General features: G+C 33.6%; 1 protein-coding gene across 1 annotated transcript in view; it reads right to left on the bottom strand.

Moving 5' to 3' along the window:
• Window positions 1-22,197, bottom strand: part of LOC143909195 (orexin/Hypocretin receptor type 1-like) — a 153,065-nt gene that overhangs the window by 6,027 nt on the left and 124,841 nt on the right. The window contains exons 5-6 of the mRNA XM_077427098.1: window positions 17,970-18,120; window positions 9,567-9,679 (exon numbers count right to left, since the gene is read on the bottom strand). Of these exons, the coding sequence (XP_077283224.1) occupies window positions 9,567-9,679; window positions 17,970-18,120 (264 nt within the window). The remainder of the gene's footprint in view (window positions 1-9,566; window positions 9,680-17,969; window positions 18,121-22,197) is intronic.

The raw sequence follows: 22,197 nt of genomic DNA, 5'->3' as shown, positions 1-22,197 counted from the left end.
CTAACACCTTTCTATTCTTCAGTCCACCCTTCTAAGATTCAGAGTCCGGAGAAGTGTTTACTATTTACATATCTCACTTGTGGCCTTTTACACTTTCTTGGATATCTTTCAAGTACTTATCTTGTCCAACCATCATATCCATTCTTCTGGCCGCTTTTTTATAAGTGTGAAAATATTCCCGTTTTATTATATTCATGCAATACAATTTATATATTTTTTTATTTCAATCGAACATGTATTACACGCCTCCAGAGTTCGCTCCAAAGCAACGACTCTACTAATACAGATACAATACAATTAATACAAGCATTTATACAATGCGAATTCATACAAATATCGGTGACCGGAAAAATGCACTTGAGATGGTTGCACTCTCGAGACATCCAAACTTTCAAAGATGCTCAAGGACAACTAACGCAATAGTATTCCTCAAAAAAAACGTCCAGGGGTATTTGTATGCTATCCGATTTTTTTTTGTAGAATTCTATTACGTAATTTCTTTTTGAGCGCATTTGAAAATTATGACTTCTCGAAACTGCACTACTATTAGTGCAATTTAGTGCATCTTTCCGGGAACCCAAATATCATCCACAGTGACATATTTGTAGAAATTTTTGTAACATTTTATTATATAAATCGACGAACCTCAAGACGCTGAATAGCTTGAGATTTGCAAGAGAGATGGGAAAGGAGATACCAATTTGACAGGAACTGTTTCAATGAAAATTAGAAAAAAAATCTCAAACTCTGATAGAAAATGTTTGACCTGTAGTCGAAAACCAAGGTCTGGCCAGCAGCTACTAGTGGGAATCAAACTGTAACCACTCTGCTCGAAAGCATAATATGCTAACTATTAATCCACGCTGCTGGTTAGATGTAGATTTTATAGGGTCCCATTCTAGCACTTATTATATCCATTCTTCTAACCACTTGGCCCTTCCATTGCCATTTCAATCTCTTCATACATATTTCCACCATATCCACTACCCTTGTCACACTTCTCACCCACGAATTCAGCTCCCTGTCCTTCCTCGTTATACCAAGCACGATGCGTTCTATACTAATTTGAGTGCATTGGACTTTGTGTAGCATCTTGGCGTTCAGTAACAAAGTTTCACATTCATACGTCATCACTGGCAAAACACATTGGTCGAAGATCTTTGTGAAAGTTTCTTTAAAAACCGGTATTCATTCCTCCAAATGTACTCCATCTTAATTCCATACGTCTCTTTATTTCTTCTTCTTTAAAACCGGACATGTCTATTATTTGTCCTTAAAATGAATCGTACTGAAAGTAAGTCGGTTTTACGGCAATCTGTTTTACCGACGTCTGCCTCTATTTTATAATACGAACATTTTCCAACACACTAGGTAAAAAAAAAAAATACGACTTTCAATAAATGTCAATATCTTTAATATTGCTTTTAAATGACAATAGATTTCATCGAGCGTTGAAATTTTAGACGCCGATGGGAGAAATCTTTTTTGATATTTCTTCTGAGAAAAAAACGCACGCTTGCAGTAATGAAATATTATCTGAAAATCTTTAGCCAAAATTTATAGTCGGGGAAAAAAATGGCGAACATATATTTTACCGAGCGAATAAAACGCCGTAAATAAATTACACGCTGGGCTTTTATTTGCGCGTATTCTTTGGAATCTTTTATGCGCCGTATAAGCATGGAATAATGAATGTTTTGAATTTGAAATGAAAGTGCCGGGCGTTGCCCGAATGAAATGTCCGATTTTCCGCTTGATGGCAAGCCATAATATTGTGTTACAATGGTCATATCTAGTATGTACATATGTATGTACGTGCTCTTATCTCGAAGTGAAGTTTGGCGTTCCGCTACACGTATTGTGATAATTTAAGGTCTTGTGAGTTTAAGCTTGTCTAATGCTGACAGTGAATAGGAAAAGGATGTGCGTGTTTTAGGATATGTTTAGGATGTGTTTAGGATTTGCAGATAACGTTCGTTTACCATAAATTAAAGTGGGTCGCGTGCGAACGCAACGACTATGCGACTAAATGAACGCAATTAATTAATTCAGAACATACATATGTATATATTTATTTATGTATAAATACATACGCTTATTTATATACATATATATATATATATATATATATATATATATATATATATATATATATATATATATATATATATATATATATATATATATATATATATATATATATATATAAATAAGCATATATATATTTATATAAGCAATATATAAATACATATATAATAATAATGTATGTACATACAAATGATTTTCCGCGTTTTATTTATTATTATAGACATTTTTGTTTTGGACAAATGTTTGTTTTTTATATAATTCCAAACCGTTCCATTTTGAATAATCATTTTAATCTTCAAAATTAGCTATGTATGTATGTATTTATGCAGAAACATATGTAAATATGAAAAATTACACGTATTTAAATATGAAATTAGGAAACTCTATCCCTTTGCTCAAATTTCGTCTCATTGACATTATAGAATCACACCAGAGCAAAGCAGTGTATTATATTTCAAAATTATCACTCTTTGAAGTAAATTTATCTAACGAATACTTCGGATGTCAATTCTAATGAATGCTATTGTAACGTGGGAACGTGGAATATAGTATCCACTGTCTAATTGCATTCGTCGGTGAACAATAGAAACCCCGGATTAGGCTAACGTGACTCAGTAAGTGCTCGAACAAAGAATACGCTGGGGTTTTCACAGAACAGGACGAGTGCGGGTAGATCTACGTACCTAGACAATGGAAATGCCAATGAATCGGGGATGCTATGCAGGGGAACTTGTCCTTTATAAGGAGGTACACTCGGTAGATAAGATTATTCTAGAGTGAGCTGTGGTTTCGTGTGGACCTCCGGAATCGTCGAATAAAAGCTGTGAAGCAACTTTCCAATCATTTGGATCCTGAACTCACACCTACGCAACTACGTATATATTAGTTGAAGACATCTGTATGTATTTCTTGATTGTTTGAATTTTATTATAATTCCAATATATTAACCGGCAATATAGCTTAATGGTAAGCGTGTAATACTTTCAACTGAGCGGTCATGGGATCATTACCCGTACCTGTGCTGCTGGCCAGATTTTGGATATATTTTATTTTATTTAATCAATCATGCACACTTGTCTTAAAAGATTGCTTCAAAACAGTGAGTGTGGTATACAGATAAATAATTATTAATTATATATACATATATACAGGCATACGCCCATATATTTACATTAAACACGACACCTATAGTCAAATATTGTACACAATTATTATAAGTATTGTTGCGTAGTGGTGGGTGGAGGATCCAAGTAAAAGGCCTTAGTCGTTTCACAGCATCTATTGATGATAAAGGAGATACACGCACTGGCAGTGCTCAGTCCAGAATGACATGATATCGCCTACGTACCGCCTTATAAGGGGTAGATCTCTCAGGAAGTCCAATCTGTTTACCTACTGTATAGTCACGTATTCGGATATGTATTCCCACGGTATGGGTCAGTCGTTCTGAGAAGTGCAATCATTGTTTAGCTTACTTGCACTTAGCCTGTCGCTAATCCTTGAAACCACTTATACCGGTCGCACGGTATGCAATTAGTTAATCCGTTAATAGATAATCCTTGAACGGTCACACAGTCTCTGGGATTCTATTCGCTTCATCCGCGGTGAACGTAACAGTATTATACAAGACAAATATAAACACCGATTAACATCTATATATGGACAAATTGTAGCATTTATACAAATCAGCGAAATTTGAAATGCTGAAAATCTCGAAATTTTGCAAAAAATGGGCTAAGTTTGCCAATTTCATTGAAAATTAGATAAATTGGCAAACTCTGGTAGAAAACGATCGACCTGGAGTCACATATCCAAGGTACGGCCAGCACCAACCGGCGGAGTTGAACCCGTGACTACTTTGAAAGTATTATATGCTAACCACTAATCTGTGCTGCTAGTTGTATCGGACTGAATAACATTTTAAATCAATTTTTTTGTAGCAGTATGTGTGCGTGATAAATTGGAAAATAAAAATAAAATTATTATTATTCATAAGCCAGAAATTCTTAAATTTAAGAACAATTTGCATAATACAGCTTTAAATTTTAAACCACCTCTTTGAGAAATTGAAACTGAATTTTTCATGTTGGAAAAATTTTGATATGAAAATTATAACTCACATTTCCAGTATCTGAAATTTCCACTCGCATATACGAACGTACATATGTGCATGTATAGAGCGTTACTCTCTTGATCAAAAATAGCTTTAGAGGAGACTTTCTACTTTATTTTTTTATCAGTCTGTCGAATTTTCGATCTCTTTCTCCTCCATGTCGCGGATTACTTACTTGATTGTGATTGAGAAGACAAAAGGAACGTCTCAATGATAAAAAAAGCAGTGTTTCTCTTTGGCTGTATGTAAGATCTCTTTCCGAATGTCAATCACCACTCGAACACACTGTACCCAATCTCGATCACACGCATTACATATTCATAATGAAAAACGAATTTGAATATTCGAGAATATGCGGAACGTACGCGATTCTTCTCATTTTCATCTATGCGTCTGTCGACCGATTTGATTCGTCGGCAAAAAAGACGAGACTTTCAATTTCTTCGTAATGAAATAAAATGAAACGGCGGAGACAGGAATCCGAGCGATAATTAGATCCGAATCGACTTTACTTTTTTTTTACTCTCCGGCTTCCCAGAATTGAACCAGATGTAAGAACTTTTATTCTCATTCGAGACATTCACAGAGGAAGCTGCCTCTCGTCTATTCATCGATCTGTAATCGCGATTAAAATACAGATATTAAACCGCAAAGCTCATCGCTCGAAATGAAATTTGAATTATTAAATATTATACGGAAACGCTGTGATATTTAATCAAACGTAATAATGAAATGTAAATCTATTCCCTTTGATTGTGCGTTGAATAACATTATGGACCTGTGAAAGGCCAGCAATACATCAAGTTTGACCTTAAAACGGTCTATATGAGTCAATTCTTGCGACCTTTGCAATCGATAGATACTAAAACCACTGTAATATGTTTCAAGAATGCAAAAATGTATTTGTATATATGTTTTTCTATGTAAAAGCTAGAAATCCTCATAAATTGCGCAATATTTCTGTTGAATTTTCGTTCCAGTTTTGCGGTTTGTAAAATCGATAGGTTGAATACAATCACACAATATGTGTATATGTATATTAAAAATATTTAAAAAGTTATTCAGTCCGATACAACTAGCACATAATACTGTCAAACAAAGTGGTCACGGGTTCAACCCCGCTGGTAGGTGCTTGCATATGTGACTCCAGGTCGATCGTTTTCTATCAGAGTTTGCCAATTTATCTGGTTTTCATTGAAACGATTCCAACAAACTGGCAAACTTAGCTCATTTTTTCGCAAAATTTCGAGATTTTCACCATCTCAAATTTTGCTGTTTTGTATAAATGCTACAATTTGTCCATATATGGATGTTAGTCGGTGTTTATATTTGCCTTGTATAATACTTCGTCTAATAATCGTGTTTAATGTAAATAAATGGGTGTATGCCTGTATATATGTATATATAATTAATAATTATTTATCTGTATACCACACTCATTATTTTGAAGCAATCTGTTAAGACAAGTGTGCATGATTGATTAAATCAAATAAAATATATCCAAAATCTGGCCAGCAGCACCGGTACAGGAAATGATCCAATGACCCCTCAGTTGAAAGTATTACACGATAACCACTGAGCTATGTTGCTGGAATTGGAATTGGAATTATAATAAAATTCAAACAATCAAGAAATATGTATGTCTTCAACTAATATATAGTTGCGTAGGTGTGGGTTCAGGATCCAAATGATAGGAAAGTTGCTGCACAGCTTTTATTCGACGATTCCGGAGGTCCACACGAAACCACAGCTCACTCGAGAATAATCTGATCTACCGAGTTTACCTCCTTATAAAGGACAAGTTCCCCAGCATAGCATCCCCGATCCAGTGGCGTGTCTATTGTCTAGGCACGTAGATCTACCCGCACTCATCCTGTTCTGTGAGAACCCCAGCGTATCCTTTGTTCGGGCACTTACTGAGTCCCGTTAGCCTAATCCAGGGTTTCTATTGTTCACCCACGAATGCAGTTAGACAGTGGATACTCTATTTCATGTTCCCACGTTACAATATTTATTCGAATAGACATCCGAAGGAGTCCTTAGATAAGTATCCTGTATATATAATTAATAATTTTTAATGTGTATAAAACACTCGTCATTTTTGAGCAATCTATCAAGACAAGTGTGCATGAGTGATTGAAAATAAGATAAAATAATATTAATATCTCGATTGCTTAAAAGTGTATTCGCAATATATACTTAAATTTTTCTCTATGAATCATTTAGATCATTTTGGCATGTATCTATATCTATTATGGTCGGTTGACAGTGTATACAAATTTATTTTTAAAATTTGCCATAGTGCAACGACTGGTCACCTTATATCGACACTGATAATATGTTAACATGCATTATTATTATTGAAAAACGCAATTTATGGATCATAAACATAAACCTAGTGGAAAACTTACCTTCACACCAAAGAAAAGGTTAAATAAAAAAAAATCATCAATTTTGAACAAAGTCATGTGCTCTTCTTACCAATCGATTTATTTCGAAAAAAAGCGAATAAGTGGATATTTTAAATTATTCTCACTAGTTTGAAATAAATAAGCACTCAATAGTCACCTGTTGCAGTTTAATCAAGTGGATTATGATAAGCTGTGATGATTGACGATAGTTTAAAGTCGCTATTTATCCGAGAACTCTCATACAAAGCGCTCACAACGGCCATTTCTTTTCAGAAAATCATTATTAATGATCATAGTTAATGATCCGGTCGATATTTTGACAATAAAAGCTGTTGAAAGCTTCCCCGTGTATTTATCATTTTTTTAAATATAAAAAATGACGAAAGAACATAAGAATTTTATAAAATATGCACGTACAAACAAGATATTCATGTCATTTTTAATTATTTCATAAAATTATTTGTACAAATTTCGACAGCGCTATTTTCTATTTGAATGTTAGATAGATTATAAATTGATACAAAAATGAATTTTGGTCAGCACAAAAATGCAATTATGTATAGTAGAAACCGTTAATAAAATATAGAGCTATTAAGAGGGCTGGACACCATCGCCTTGTCCATACAAACGTATTACACTTCTCTCTTCCTTAATTATGGCACTAGAGAAATTATTTTTAATATGCTATGAATATCTACCACAAGCATTTTTCTTTATTTTTTTGATTAGTTATTTTTTATAGGAGCTAGGAGCCGCCAAACATCTATAAAATCGCCTCTTTTTTACACCCACGAAAAGAGTACAGCGTGCTTATTTAACGGTTGATTTTTAAAAAAATACGAGCACACAAACATTGAAAATATCTTTTTCATACCGATGATGAAATTTTTTTTTGAATGGGTCAGTTTTGGAGGAGAAAACTAGAGGGTAAAAAACCTCGACGTTGTCGATTTAAAATACGTATTACCTGGTCGAAGCGCAACTGTCGCATTCACTCAATATATGTACATATATATATATATATATATATATATATATATATATATATATATATATATATATATATATATATATATATATATAGATATATAGTGTCGCATTCACTCAATATATATATCGAAGAAAGGAACGGTAACAAAATTAAGATTTCGGGTATACAGCCCTCTTAAAAGTCAACCAAATAACAGATGAATAGCAAATACTAAACTCAAACCATTAGATGAATAGACCAATCACAATATCATAAAAAATAAATTAAATATAATATGTGTCTTACTGAGATAACATTAAAGTTGTTTATTGTGAGCTGATATTATAATCGATTTTGACCTTAGATTCGCCTTTTCGCTTCCATTTTCTCGGAAGATCAATGGTTTTCATACAGACAAACAAACCTTGCAAGATGCATACGATATATTATATTATGCTTAATATACAAACAGTCTTTTAATATAATCAAAATGAAAAGCCACAACAATAGGTACGGACGAACACATACAACAATGCAGGCACGTGCATATAAATAAACAATACAATCATATGCATTTTATCCATCGTCGAATATACATATATATATATGCATGTGTTTATGTATGTATGTACATAATACATATGTATAGTAATTGTGTGATTTCGTGTCAGAAAATTTTGACACATTGAATTGCCAATTAGTAGAAATGTATGTATGTAAAAGTTTCCATTGAAAATAATATGATTAAATAAATATTGAAAGTGGGCTTATTCGTGTTAAGTGGGTTTAGTTTGTTGATTAAATATTTTATGCGGGATGTTAGTTAAGCTTTTAATGATAAAGACTAAAATTTTGTCGACGTAATACGGGTTTTGATCCCTTTTTGTGCTGAGATTAATTTTAATGTTTAAAATTTAATTTACACATTGATTAAATGTATAATGAGTGAAAAAAGTGGTATAATGAATGGAAAGGTTGTGACGCGACTAAGATGGGAAAATGTGTACTTAAGCGGAAAAGTCCTTAAGGAAAATGAACACGTGCTAGTTTTTCCATTAAAAAGTTAAGCTAAATCCGATTTTATCGCATCAAAGAATATTCTCATGAAAATATTTAAAGCTTTATCTTTTCATAGACATAAACGAATGATTTATCAGTGTTGGTTTTTTTACTTTATCTATGTTTATATTAAATAACGTGTATAATGAAGTAATATTTGTGAAAAGCTAATAATTTGGAAATGAAATATACATACATTCATACGTTGTATATAATAATAATAACAACAACATCAAAGAGTGCTTCGAACAAATCAAAAATTAATTGGATGTAACAGAAAATATAAAACAAATGTGTTTTTTTTAGTATATAAAAAAGTGCTTTTCATCTGCAACATTGTGATAGAAGCTGTTTTATTGGATTTTCTTTTTATTTTTTGATATAAAAGAAAAAAGGTTTTCATTGCGTTGATCTACTAACCTGAGAATCCAGGCAAACCTGCGAAACATTGAAAAGCACTGATTTATACCATCGATTTATGCAGATTAATTAATTCAAACAATAAAAAGAAGAAAACTCGATTGTGAATCGTTTCGCCTTTTTAATTTCGTTCGAGCCTATTTATTATTATTTTTTTAATTTCGATTGGAAATATGAAAATTAATTTTCTTGAAAAAAACATGGCCGAATGATTTTCTCGTTTCTTTCATAATGTTAATTAGCGAATACGTCCATCAAACGAAATGTTATATTATTATTAAGATTATTTTTTATGAATTTAAATCACATCACAAAAAAATCTAATATTAATTTTAATTGACACATTCTATAATTGATTCAAGTAAATAATAAATAATGAAGTATCCAAATATGTTACATAAGTGCAATTTATTCCCATCAAAAGTTACTTTCTATGCCTTTAGATGATATTGTACAGGTTTTTCAATATACATATACACATATAAGTAAAAAAAAGTTATCTTACCACTCATGAAGTTATAAATGAGGGGATTGACAGCACTGTTGGCATAACACAGCCAATGCGACAGCAATGCGAAGAATGACATCTCGTCTGATTGCTTCATGTCAAATGCATACCTGTTGAAAATATAAATAATTAAATAACTTTTGAAATAAATTATCTCCTTAGCTATATATACATTATAGCCAGCAGTATAGCTCGGTGGTTTCGTTTATGATAAGCACTGAGAGGTAACCGGGTTCGATCCTGTGCTAATATGTAATGCTGCTAGACAGACTTGGATATTTGTGACTCCAAGTCGATCATTTCCTATCAGAGTTTGCCAATTTATCTGATTTTCTTGTTGAAACGGTTCCTACCAAATTGGCCACCATTTATCACCATTATTTGAATTTACTTTCAAATTTTAAATAACATTACAAATGTATATACAGACCCATGACAGGTACATGTATATACATGAAAATACACTTACGTACAAACACACATACTGACACTCACACAGACACACGTGAAAACGTAATTCTGAGTTCGAATCAGTCAAAATATGCTACAAATATCATTGCAGTTGTGCACAAAATCTGCGACACAATACAGGCCGTTGATACCATTTCGTGGGAACGGCAAGCTGGCGTCAAAACGGGTCAGAGAAAACAGTAGACTATGATTGTCATTGTTCATCCCACCATTGTTTAATATATAATGTTGTTTTATGTTTTGTCTTTATTATTTTTGTAAAAATAATATTTTTAAATAAATTTTGCCAGCACCGTAATCCCGGCATTCACACTAGTTTCAGCACCGGGATTCACGGTACCAGAAAACACAAACGGATTGGAACCCTTAGTTATGTACTACCAAGTGGTAGGCGAGTCAAAAAAAGGTTGGGAACCACTGTTCTATATAATAACTTTCTGATTTTAAATTATACTATCCGCTTATACACAGATAAGAAAGAGGTTCAATGACTTATGATGACATATTATAGTAATATCGTATAGAGATTATATAAAAGTAAATATATACAAATTTATATACATATACACACGCACGTACATACATCTGAAATATAATATTTAGAACTATTCACATTTCAAAATGCCATTTTAATCCTTCTATAATACGTACATATATAGATATGGTATATGTTCATATATGTAGTACATATTGTTATGTACCTCGCTTATCAATGTAGTTCCCACAATAATCAAATTCACATACATGAGTAACAAGTCCATTAAAATACCTGTAAAGGGATAGTCAGATAAAACAGGAGTGCCGGACTTTGCCCAACCCAAAAGATAAAAATCATTTATACAGATCACGATTCGATCTTATAAGATAGTCATCACCATCAAAACTCCGAGAGTGGTAGTAATTAATATTGACCCCGCAAGTGACGGTCAGCACAGCAGCGGAACAAAGTAAACCAAAGTTAATTAGTGAAACAAAGTTCTACGTATCTCATTTTAAATTCATCATCGTTCCATAATTAAATCTGTAGTTTATGAATATATATCTACCAATAACATAAATGTAACGTTTTTATGATAATAATTAACCTTGGTTTGTTAACCAAGTAATTTAATAAATACATAAACCGCGTTTTGGAACATAACAATATGTAGACAGTTGGCCACAGGTATTGCCTTGGGCCAATCTAGTCATGACACTATTGTAAAAACATTTATACATACATATGTAAATAGTCTAATATTCATCATTTATATACATATGTACATATGTATATATTGAAACCTTATTTGAAAGTATAAAACTATTCAAAATAAATCTATGTACATATGTATGCATATATCAGTGGCGTGCCGTCTATGGATGCTGTGGATTCTGCGCATCCCTTAAAATTTACGTCAAAAATATTTTGTTTTCTGAATTTCTTAGTTTTATTTCTCTTTGATTTATTTTTATTACGTGCTTATGATATATACGATCTTTTGTCTGATCAAAAATTGACACAAACGAACATCCCCGTTGAAAGGTCGTAGCCGTCTGCGCGACCGATGCTTGTTTTACATCAAGCTCGTATCGCCTTGGATGCTGAAATTCTCTACAAATCTTTTGCGCATGCGCACAAGTGAGCTGTCACTCTTGCGTATGCGCATGAGTGAGACGACGCTACAGACGTCTCGCTCGCGCGACACTTGCTCTGGAAGCAAAATCTCCTTTTGCGTATGTATGGATTTTATTCGCTTTTTTTTAAATTAAATATGGACTTTCACTTGATTCGTTGATTGATATTTCGTACGTTACGTCCTAAATTATTTACGTTTATTATTTTATTGTAATTTACGTCCTAAATTATTATTTATTATGGCCCTAAATATAGATAGCCAAAGTAATAATGCAAGTGGATTTATCGTCGTTGTTAGTAATAATTGCAATTGCTTAATTAAAATGTACTAAAAGTACATTTGCTTCTCTACCATATAATGAAATAGAGATTATTGTTCATATAGTCCAAAACCCACACCAATATTGAATATTCATTCAATAAAAAACGGAAACATATGAAAGACATTTTGATAATTATTATAATGACAATGTTTGGAAGAATAAAATAAAATTTAAAAAAATAAACTGATCGTGATTTGGACAGCATCCTCTGGTTGAAAAGTCACCGCACGCCACTGGTATATACATATGTATGTACCTATTATTATTCCAGTTTATTTATGTATTAAACGTCACATAAACTTGGTTCTAATGTGTTTTGACGCTACGACGCAAAAATATAAAATCTCTACAAAAATATTCGAAAGGATCTTTCACTCGAACTATTTACTTGCGCGAAAAGTGAAAATCCACGAAAAGTTCCCGCTGAAACTCCCCGATTATAATAATCAAAGTTAAATTTGATTGACGTCAAAAGTTCCATTACATGTACGTGGAAAACTTTCGGAAAAACTTCGAGGCGAACTCGCATTGACGTCATTGGGGTAGTATCAAAGTGAAACTTTTCAATATCGGTGATATTGAATTCGTTCGAATCAGCCGCGCTCGATATTGATGAGGGTCGTATTTAAAGTTTCCGAGATGAGGGCCACCTCGAGAGTTCAATTAACAAGTACGTACATACATACATATGTATATGTATGTAAGCAAATAAGCTTGGATGTTGTTAGGTCGCGAAACCGAGCATTGTTAATTAAGCGTGTGCAAATGAATCAATTATCGTACGATGATGAATTGGGGGTTTGCGACTTTTGAACTTTTATCTCCTAAACAAGGGCCCCCCGGCTTATCTAAAGCGGGTCCATTATTTGCACACTTCACTTGGGAAACAGTGACTGAACTGTCGGAAAGTTTATTTGGATATTGAAATTATCTCGCCGTTTGCGCGAATTCCTCTTGTGAAAATTCTCACGCCGACTCCCCAACTTTTAACGTTATTTAGGCTATTCAATTTTATTTCACTCGAGATATTTCGAGCAATTAATATTTATCTAACGCTTGTTCAGACAAAATTCTAGCTGAATGTTTTTGCTTACGGCTATCTGGGTTTATTTTGTATAATATAACATTTTACATAGTGCTGCTAGCTGTGCGTAAAGGTGGGCATCCACATATAGAATTTTTGACAGATGTATCTCTCTCGTGCTGGAACATTTGGCCGAATGGATACTTAACCAGCAGAATAGACTAGTGGTTAGCATGTAATGCTTTGAACAAAGTGGTCACCGATTTAAATCCCGCTGGTTTCTGCTGGCTAGACCTTGGATTTGTGACTCCAGGTCGATCGTTTCCTACCAGAGTTTGCCAATTTATCTAATTTTCATTGCAACGGTTCCAACAAATTGGCATCCCTGTCCATCTCTCAACATTTTGAGCTTTATAGCATTTTTTTTTCGCTGATTTGTATAAATTTGAAACGGGAACGGGAATTGCATGCCTTATTCTGGCATTGCAAAGCATGCCGGGTTCAGCTGGTTATTTATAAACTAAGTTGCTACACCAAGTCCAATGCACTCAAGTAAGTATAAGAGATATTCCGTACATTCAAGTCTAAAATACCAATATGCCCGAAGAAAAATATCTTCGATCAATGTGTCTTGCCAGTGATGTATGGATGTGAAACTAATGCAGCATTCCGACCATTGAACGTTAGAATGCAATAAGTATAGAACGCTGTATGCTCGGCATAACGAGGAGAGATACGGAATTCGTGGGTGAGAATTGTGACCAGGGTAGTTGATATACTGGAGAGAGTGAAGATATTGAAATAGCAATAGGTGGGTCACGTAGCTAAAAAAATGGACCAAGTGCTGGAATGGTACCCAAGAAAATTAAAAAGGGTGCTAGGAAAGCCACATAAGAAATTGGTGGACAAACTTTTGTGTGAGTGAGATGGATGAGAGTGGCCCAAAATACAAAGAATGGAAGCATTTTAGAGAGACCAGTTGTGCATAGTGAATGGCCGTAAATGATGATGATGATACACTAGGTGGTTAGTGGGGTAAAATATGATGTATATCCGAGCGTATTTAACCAACAGAAAAGACTAGTGATTAGGATATAATGCTTTGAGCAAAGAGGTCAAGGGTTCAAATCCCGCTGGTTTCTGCTGGCCACACCTATGATTTGTGACTTCAGGTCGATCCTAGTTTGCCAATTTATCTGATTTTCATTGAAACGGTTCCAACAAATTGGCAACCTTACCCATTTTCTCGCAAATCTCGAGTTTTCAGCAATCTCGAATTTCGCGGAATTATATAAAATGCTGCAAATGTACACATTTGACCATAAATGTCTTTGTGGATGTTAATTGATATGTATTTACTGAATGTTGATGAATTATTTTAATAAAAATGCTGTAAATTTACAAATTTGACTATATATGTCTCTTTGGGTATTAATTGATATGTATCAATGTATGTACTTTGTATAATAATGATGATATTTGTATCAAATGTACAATTTTTCTGGCCAGGAAAGCGCATTGTGTTTACGTGCTATGCCTTCCTGGTATAAATTATAGATAAAATAAAAATAAAAATTTAGCCGACGGACATTATGCTGACGGACTTTTGGCCAAACAGATATTTGACCGAACGTATATTTGGCCGAATGGAAATTCGGTCCAATGAAAATTTGGCCGAGTGTAATTTTTAATGGTTTAAATTTATTTTTCATATACAAAAAGGGCAAAATAAAATAAAAATTAAATATCATTGCTGGTAATCATTTTACTTGAATTAATTTCATATAAATAAATTTCAACAATTTATTTATTTATGTATTTAATGACACAGACAGACAAATCTCGAGTTCAAATTTTCGCATGATCACAAAACTTCATCTATTGTTGAAACGTACAACGTACATACAAGAAAAATATAACAATTTTTTTAAAGATTTAATTTTAAATTCTATAATTTTGAAATTTAAACTTTAAATGCCGACTGAATTCGAACCAGCTTGAATACTCTCCAGTATTTTTTCAGATGAGAATATTAAGCATGCCAAAAATTAGCATTATATAGCCTAAGTTTATAATATTGTTACGTATACTAAAATAAGAGGTTAGTAAAGAGCCGCCGGTTAAGGACAATCGGATTAAGCCAAGGCGTCGAGGCCGTGCGACCGTGATAATTGATTTCGAGGATTATCTACAAACTAAGTGCTGTCGGCTAAACAATGATTGCACTTCTCAGAAGTGACCCATACCGTGGGACCGAATGTCGTGGGAATACATATCCGAATACGTGACATAACAATAGGCAAACAAATTAGACGTCGAAGATGTCCTGAGAGATCTATCCCTTATAAGGCGATACTTAGGCGATATCAGGTCATTCTGCACTGAGCACTGCCAGTGCGTGTATCTCCTTAATCATCAATAAATGCTGTGAGACGACTTTGGCCTTTTAATTGGATCCTCCACCCACCCCTACGCAACAATATTTTCTTTATTTTGAAATACTTTTCGATAGTTTGTACTGTAAAATAATAAAAAATACAAACTTCTTATGTTAAAATATAAATTAAATATGTGCGATAAATATGGGCTATGAAGTAAAGTCAAATTTATAATAAACATATTAATTTCTATATTTATCTACAAATGTATATAGTAATATCGTTTTAACGTTTTCCAATTGTCCATAGAAAAAGGTCGAATTATATCCGATCCCGAATAGGAAGAGGCTTATAGTATCATAACAGATAAAAGTAAGTACGATTTAAGATTTTATTATGAAATATGTACATATTTGAGATGAACCCTGACTTATCGGAAACGGTTATTTTTATATTGAAGCAAGCCGTAGAATAAAATAGCCAAGTAGCTAATTTTCAGCGCTATTATCCTATGAATGATATTATTTTACACTATCAGTAATTCGTTCTCAATTTTATGCCTCATTTTTCCATACCCCTTGCTAAATTTATATAAATATGTATGAAAATATTAAACAGAGATTATTATCGAAAGGGGGAAGGTCTATTATATGTAGTTGTTTATAGAAAATCTTAACGCTTTTGATTTTATCTATATAATTTATTTATTTATTTTATTTTACATACATATTTTTACATACATATATACAAATATACCAAGAAGGCTTAACAGGTAAACCCCAAATGCGCCTTCCTGGTCCACATAATTATTACATAGATACATGTAAATCTAAACAATAGCTGACATCTATCGTCAGATATTACAAATATCGTATTAATACGATAAATAACGATGAATAAATTTCATGTAACAATACGAATTTTATATTCGATAAATTACCACAGAGACATCTATGGTGAGCAATATGGCGAAACCTAAGATATAACAATAACTAAAGGTTCGCAACAGAAAATTGGGAAGGAAACGCCAATTTTACAGGAATCGTTTCAATGAAAATCAGAAAAATTGGCAAATTCTGATAAGAAACGATCGACCTAGACAAATCAAGGCCTGGCCAATAGCGAGACTTAACGGGAATCGAACTCGTAATATCAAGTACGAGATAATTCAACATTCACCACTAGCCCACGCTACTGGTCTAGTGGTGAATGTTGATAATACAATTAGGCATAATCTTTTTTGTGTATAAAAAGTATATAAAACAAGAGTTATGTACATATAAGTTGAAAATTTCAACGAAAAATTTTCCGTGATAATTCCCACTTACGTTAAGTACTAAGATTTTTTGCGGAAATGAAAGTACTAGATTAAAAGTACTAGATTGGGAAAGTACTAGATTGGGAAAATTATTGGAATTAGCTCTCATTACAGTAATTTCTCAGTTCTCAAAACTGACAGCGCGAAGGCGTTTGACTGCATGCCGAGACCGTGGAACTGCATATAAAGTAGGTACGTGACTATAACAATAGGTAAACAAACGCGTCGAGCAAGATGCAGTGAGTGACCTGCCCTTTATAAGCAGGTACTTAAGCCATATCAATGGATCTTCTTAAGAGGGCTGGACACCAGTGCCTTGTCCATACAAACGTATTAGACTTCTCCCTTCCTCAATTATGGCACTAGAGAAAATATTTTTTAATATGCTATGGATATCCACCATTGGGATGCATCTATCGTTTTATTTTTTTGATTAGTTATTTTTTATAGGAGCTAGGAGCCGCCCAAACATCTATAAAATCGCCTCTTTTTTACACCCACGAAAAGAGTCCAGCGTGTTTATTTAACGGTCGATTTAAAAAAAATACGCACATAGTTGCACAGAAAATATCTTTCTCATACCGATGATGATTTTTTTTTAAAATTGGTCCAGTTTTGGAGGAGAAAATAGGAGAATACGAAACCTCGATTTTGTCGATTTAAAATACGTATTATCTGGTTGAAGCGAAGCTATCGCATTCACTCAATATATATATGTATATTAATATATATTGTCGCATTCACTCAATATATACATTCACTCAATACATATATCACTCAATATATACATTCACTCAATTAGCTTGATAGCTAAAATATATATAAATAAAATAAATAAATAAATAAATAAATAAATAAATAAATAAATAAATAAATAAATAAATAAATAAATAAATAAATTAATAAATAAATTAATAAATAAATAAATAAATAAATAAATAAATAAATAAATAAATAAATAAAACAAATAAATAAATAAATAAATAAATAAATAAATAAATAAATAAATAAATAAATAAATAAATAAATAAATATGTATATCGAAGAAAGGAACGGCAACAAAATTAAGCTTTCGGGTGTACAGCCCTCTTAATCACCCAATAAATGCTGTGAAGCGACTTTGGCCTTTTATTTGGATCCTTCACCCACCCCTATGCAACAATACTATTGCCATTCAAGAGAGAATTTTAGAGATTTTAAAGGTGAGAAATAATAAAATTTAATCTAATTATAAACTTGTAAATTGAGATAAATTTAATAAATAATACAACCTTAGAACGCTTATGAGATGTACTGGAAAGTAGCAAACGGCGAACATGACCACAACGGCGACCAACATTTTGGCAGCTTTTCTCCTGGACCTCAGTTGACCTTCAGTGCTGGCGTTTGCATGGACTGACATGGTGTTGCGTCTGTTGGTCCCTGAAAAAAAAATGAAAACAAACGATCAGTATAACATCGAGAGTATATTTTCGTGTAATTCAAAATCGTGTCTCGTCGTTCGAAAGCTCACTCTACATAGATGGGTATTGTGAGTGGACGGCCGCTCGTCGAAGCGAGAGGTGAAAATGGGAAAAGCGAGAGTGTATTTGGGAAAAGCGAGAGTGGAAAATATCACGAGAATCCCGGGGAAAGGTCCGAAATTGAAATTCACGACGAGACGCCGCCGTAAAAATGACTAATAATTCGCGTTTCACATGCGAATGCCTCAACGTAACACCGCACTTTAATCACGACGACACACGTATAAACATGCACTAGATGGGAAAAAGTGAGTCAATTTCCACAAAAATGCTATTTTCGGTTTTCGCAAAGTCACCGTGTGATAGTGAGAGTATTGTGTGTATATATTTTTTTTGATTTTAAATGCTTTTTATTATTACTAAATTATGTTCACAATACATCTTATATCTATTTTAATAGCTACTGATCTACTGATCCTTTTCTATTTTACAATTTTAATTTAATTTTGCCAGTAATCATAGTATTATTAGTATCCCGTTATCGTCCCGCTGCTGGCCAGACCTTGGTTTGTGACTCCTGGTCGATCGTATCTTATTTTGCTAATTTTTTTAATTTCCCATTTTAGAGAGTTTTGCAATTTTTCTTATTGTCATTGAAACGGTCCCTCTGTTATTCTTCTTCTTGTTAATTCCTTGTCCGCATTCGGACGTTGGCGACCACCTCATCGATTATTTGAAGATATTCGCATCGGTCTTCAGCGGCTCGGAACAGCTCTTCGGCGCTCATATCGGTCCACATGCGCATGTTTCGAAGCCAAGATAACTTTTTCCTGCCAATCCAATTAATTCCTTCTATTTTCCCCATGGTTATCAAATGGAGAAATTCGTATTTTGGACCCCGTATCATGTGTCCGAGGTACTCCATCTTTCTCCGCTTGATGACAGAAACAAGTTCCCTGCCTCTCCCCATCATGCCGAGGACAGCTTCGTTTGATATCTTTTTGATCCACGGAATCTTCAGCATACGCCTATAGACCCACATCTCAAAAGCTTTGATGCGGCTGATCATCTTGGTTTTCAGAGTCCACGTCTCACATCCGTGTAGTAATACTGTCCAGACGTAGCTCTTTGCGAATCTCAACCGCGTATGAAGATTGAGATGCTTGTTTGTAAGCGCCGCCTTAATTTTTACAAATGCTGTTCTAGCCATCTCGATGCGGATTCTTAGATCTTCATCTGGGTCCATCTCTTCATTCAGCCAGGTACCCAGGTATTTGAATCTTTTTACTCTTTCTATCACCTCTCCATCCAAGGTTAGATTCCCGGTGTCTGTTTGCATTCTATCTACTATCATAAATTTTGTCTTCTTTAGATTTATGCGCAGACCTCTTCGATTGCTTTCTTAATGTACACGGTCTAGAGATCTTTGCAGGTCTGCTAAATTTTCAGCGACTAGTGCCGTGTCATCAGAATATCTTGTATTGGTGATCGTCTCGCCGCCCACCTTGATGCCCTCCGCCTCTTGGAGAGCATCGTGGAAGATGGATTCGGTGTAGGTGTTAAAAAGAGTAGGTGATAGGATGCATCCTTGTCTGACGCCCCGTTCTATAGGAATCTCATCAGTGAATTGATCATCGACACGTACTACTGCAGTCTGATTCCAATAAATATTTCGTAACAATCTGACATCTCTGTCATCCAGGCCAATATTTTTTAATGTTTCCATCAGGCGAGCGTGTTGAACACGGTCAAAGGCCTTTTCAAAGTCTATAAAGCAGATGTACACAGGTTTACGGACTTCTCTGCATCTTTGAAGTAGTGTTTTCATACAGAAAAGGGCCTCTCGGGTACCCAAGCCTTGTCTGAACCCAAACTGCTCTCTGCTAATCGCCTCTTCACACCGTGAGTAAATTCTGCCCTGTATTCTCCTCTGTAAATTCTCCTCTGTTATAGGTTGGGATATATATACATATACTACACATTCGGTGGTTCTAGAGTCCAGTCAGCAGCATGGCTCGATAGTTGCGTTTATGCTAAGCACCGAGAGGTCACTAGGTTTGATCCCGTGAGCTGACCTCGATTGAAAAAATATTATTCTGAGTATAATATGTAGTACTGATGGTCAGACTTGGATATTTGTGACTCAAATTCGATCATTTCTCATCAGAGCTTGCCAATTTATCTGATGTCATTGTTGAAACGGTTCCTCCATCAAATTGACTAAAAACCATCCTTTCCACTATGTCACCACTATTTGAATATGATTTTTGAAGTTTGAAACCACTATTTGAAGTTTAAATCCATATAGATATCGAGTTTTTCAGTGTCTCGAACATCAGCGACTTATGTAATAAAAAATTGCGCAATTGGGATTTACCTGTAAGGCCTTCCTGGTAATATATGTATGTAAAATTAAAATAAAATAAATAAAAGTCTAAGTCGTTTATATGTATTTATGTACATATATATATATATAGTGCATTTTTATAATTGTAGTAAGATTTAATTTATTATAAGCGAAAAATATGTCGTGACATACATGGGGCTATATATAGGTATTTTATCATTGATATAATAATAAGTGTCTCATTTATTTTTTTTATTTTTTTCAAATATACACATATTTAGTACATTTGTATGAATATTTAATTATATCGACGGCATGTGGCGTATTTCGCATGATATTTATTTACTTTGTAAATACACATTCTGTCAAACGTTGGTATTTTTAGAAAATGGATATAAATCAGAATGCCTCATTATTTCACACGCAATGAAAATTCGTATAGAATTATTATAAAATTGTGTGAAACTTTCTCAGTTTGAAATGTTTTAAACGAACAAACAAACTCCTAGAGAGTAACTAAACATTGCTCAGTGGGGAGACTGGTTCGACACACAATATCTGTATATAAAGCGACTCGTCAATATTTATAAACCTTTCGAACGAGAAAATGCTACCTACACCCATCTATTTTGCAAAGGAGATTGAAGAAAAAAATAAAACAAAACGCAAAAGTGAAAGAAAACTGAGCGAAATTCGCGCGAAGATAACGCTCTTTCGTTTCGCGCGTTAGCTCAGCACGTGAGTTTTCCAAAGGAAAATCCAACGATGTTTTCCCACCCCGATCACGTATATGATATTTTTTCCACGGCAGCCACTGTCGTGAATTTTCACAAAATAGTTTACCATTTAAAACGTTGACCCCTTCAACCCTTTCGAAAGGAAAAACCCAGTGAAAACCAGCAACGAAATGTTTTGTTCATTTGGAAAATTTTCCTTTTTATATAAAAAAAAATACCAATTTAAATGTGCACAAGATAAATTTACATTAAGCTGCATATAAAAACGCACAAATGAGAATAGTCAAAGTGGTATTGACCCTTCTCGTGTACGATGTTGACCTTTGCTTTGTATGAAAATATGACTCCTCCATTTGTTTACTTGTTTCGCTTTTTATTTTAATAATAATAATAAATATTGAATACATACATTCTGCTCTGACGTATTTGCAGGTCGTTAAATCTAAGCTAAAACTAATATTTATTCGATCTGTGTTTCTTTCGATGCTTTGATTTGTTTCGACGTGTTTACATTATTTATACGTTTCATATCGAGATTCCAATTTTTATTCAATCCTTTGTTTTAGTTGCTGATTTAAGCAAGCAAAGAGATTAACCAACCCCTTTGGAATAAACATGCGCACACAAGTATCTATTTACATACATATATAAGTACATATATGTATACATTTGTGCTTTTATCGACAAAGTATTCCGTTCTCGGAATACATTGTAATTCCGTTCGATTTGACATCTTGTCATATCCATTGTAAAATTTGCCGGTGTTCTTTTTATAAATATGAATGTGTATAGGTGTTTTCTAGATTGATTTTGTTTTTGATAAATACTCGGGAGAATTCCTTGGATGTTTGTAAAATCAATATTGGCAGTATAAAGAGATTTTTATAAACATAACGTGATAGATTTTTTCTTTTGAAATATTTTGCCTGAACGTGTATTTAAATTTAATAAA

This window comes from Arctopsyche grandis, chromosome 3, assembly GCF_051622035.1.
Source record: "Arctopsyche grandis isolate Sample6627 chromosome 3, ASM5162203v2, whole genome shotgun sequence".
Taxonomy (NCBI): domain Eukaryota; kingdom Metazoa; phylum Arthropoda; class Insecta; order Trichoptera; family Hydropsychidae; genus Arctopsyche; species Arctopsyche grandis.
Note: the sequence above shows the minus strand (reverse complement) of the source record. Positions and strands in the feature narration are given on the sequence as shown.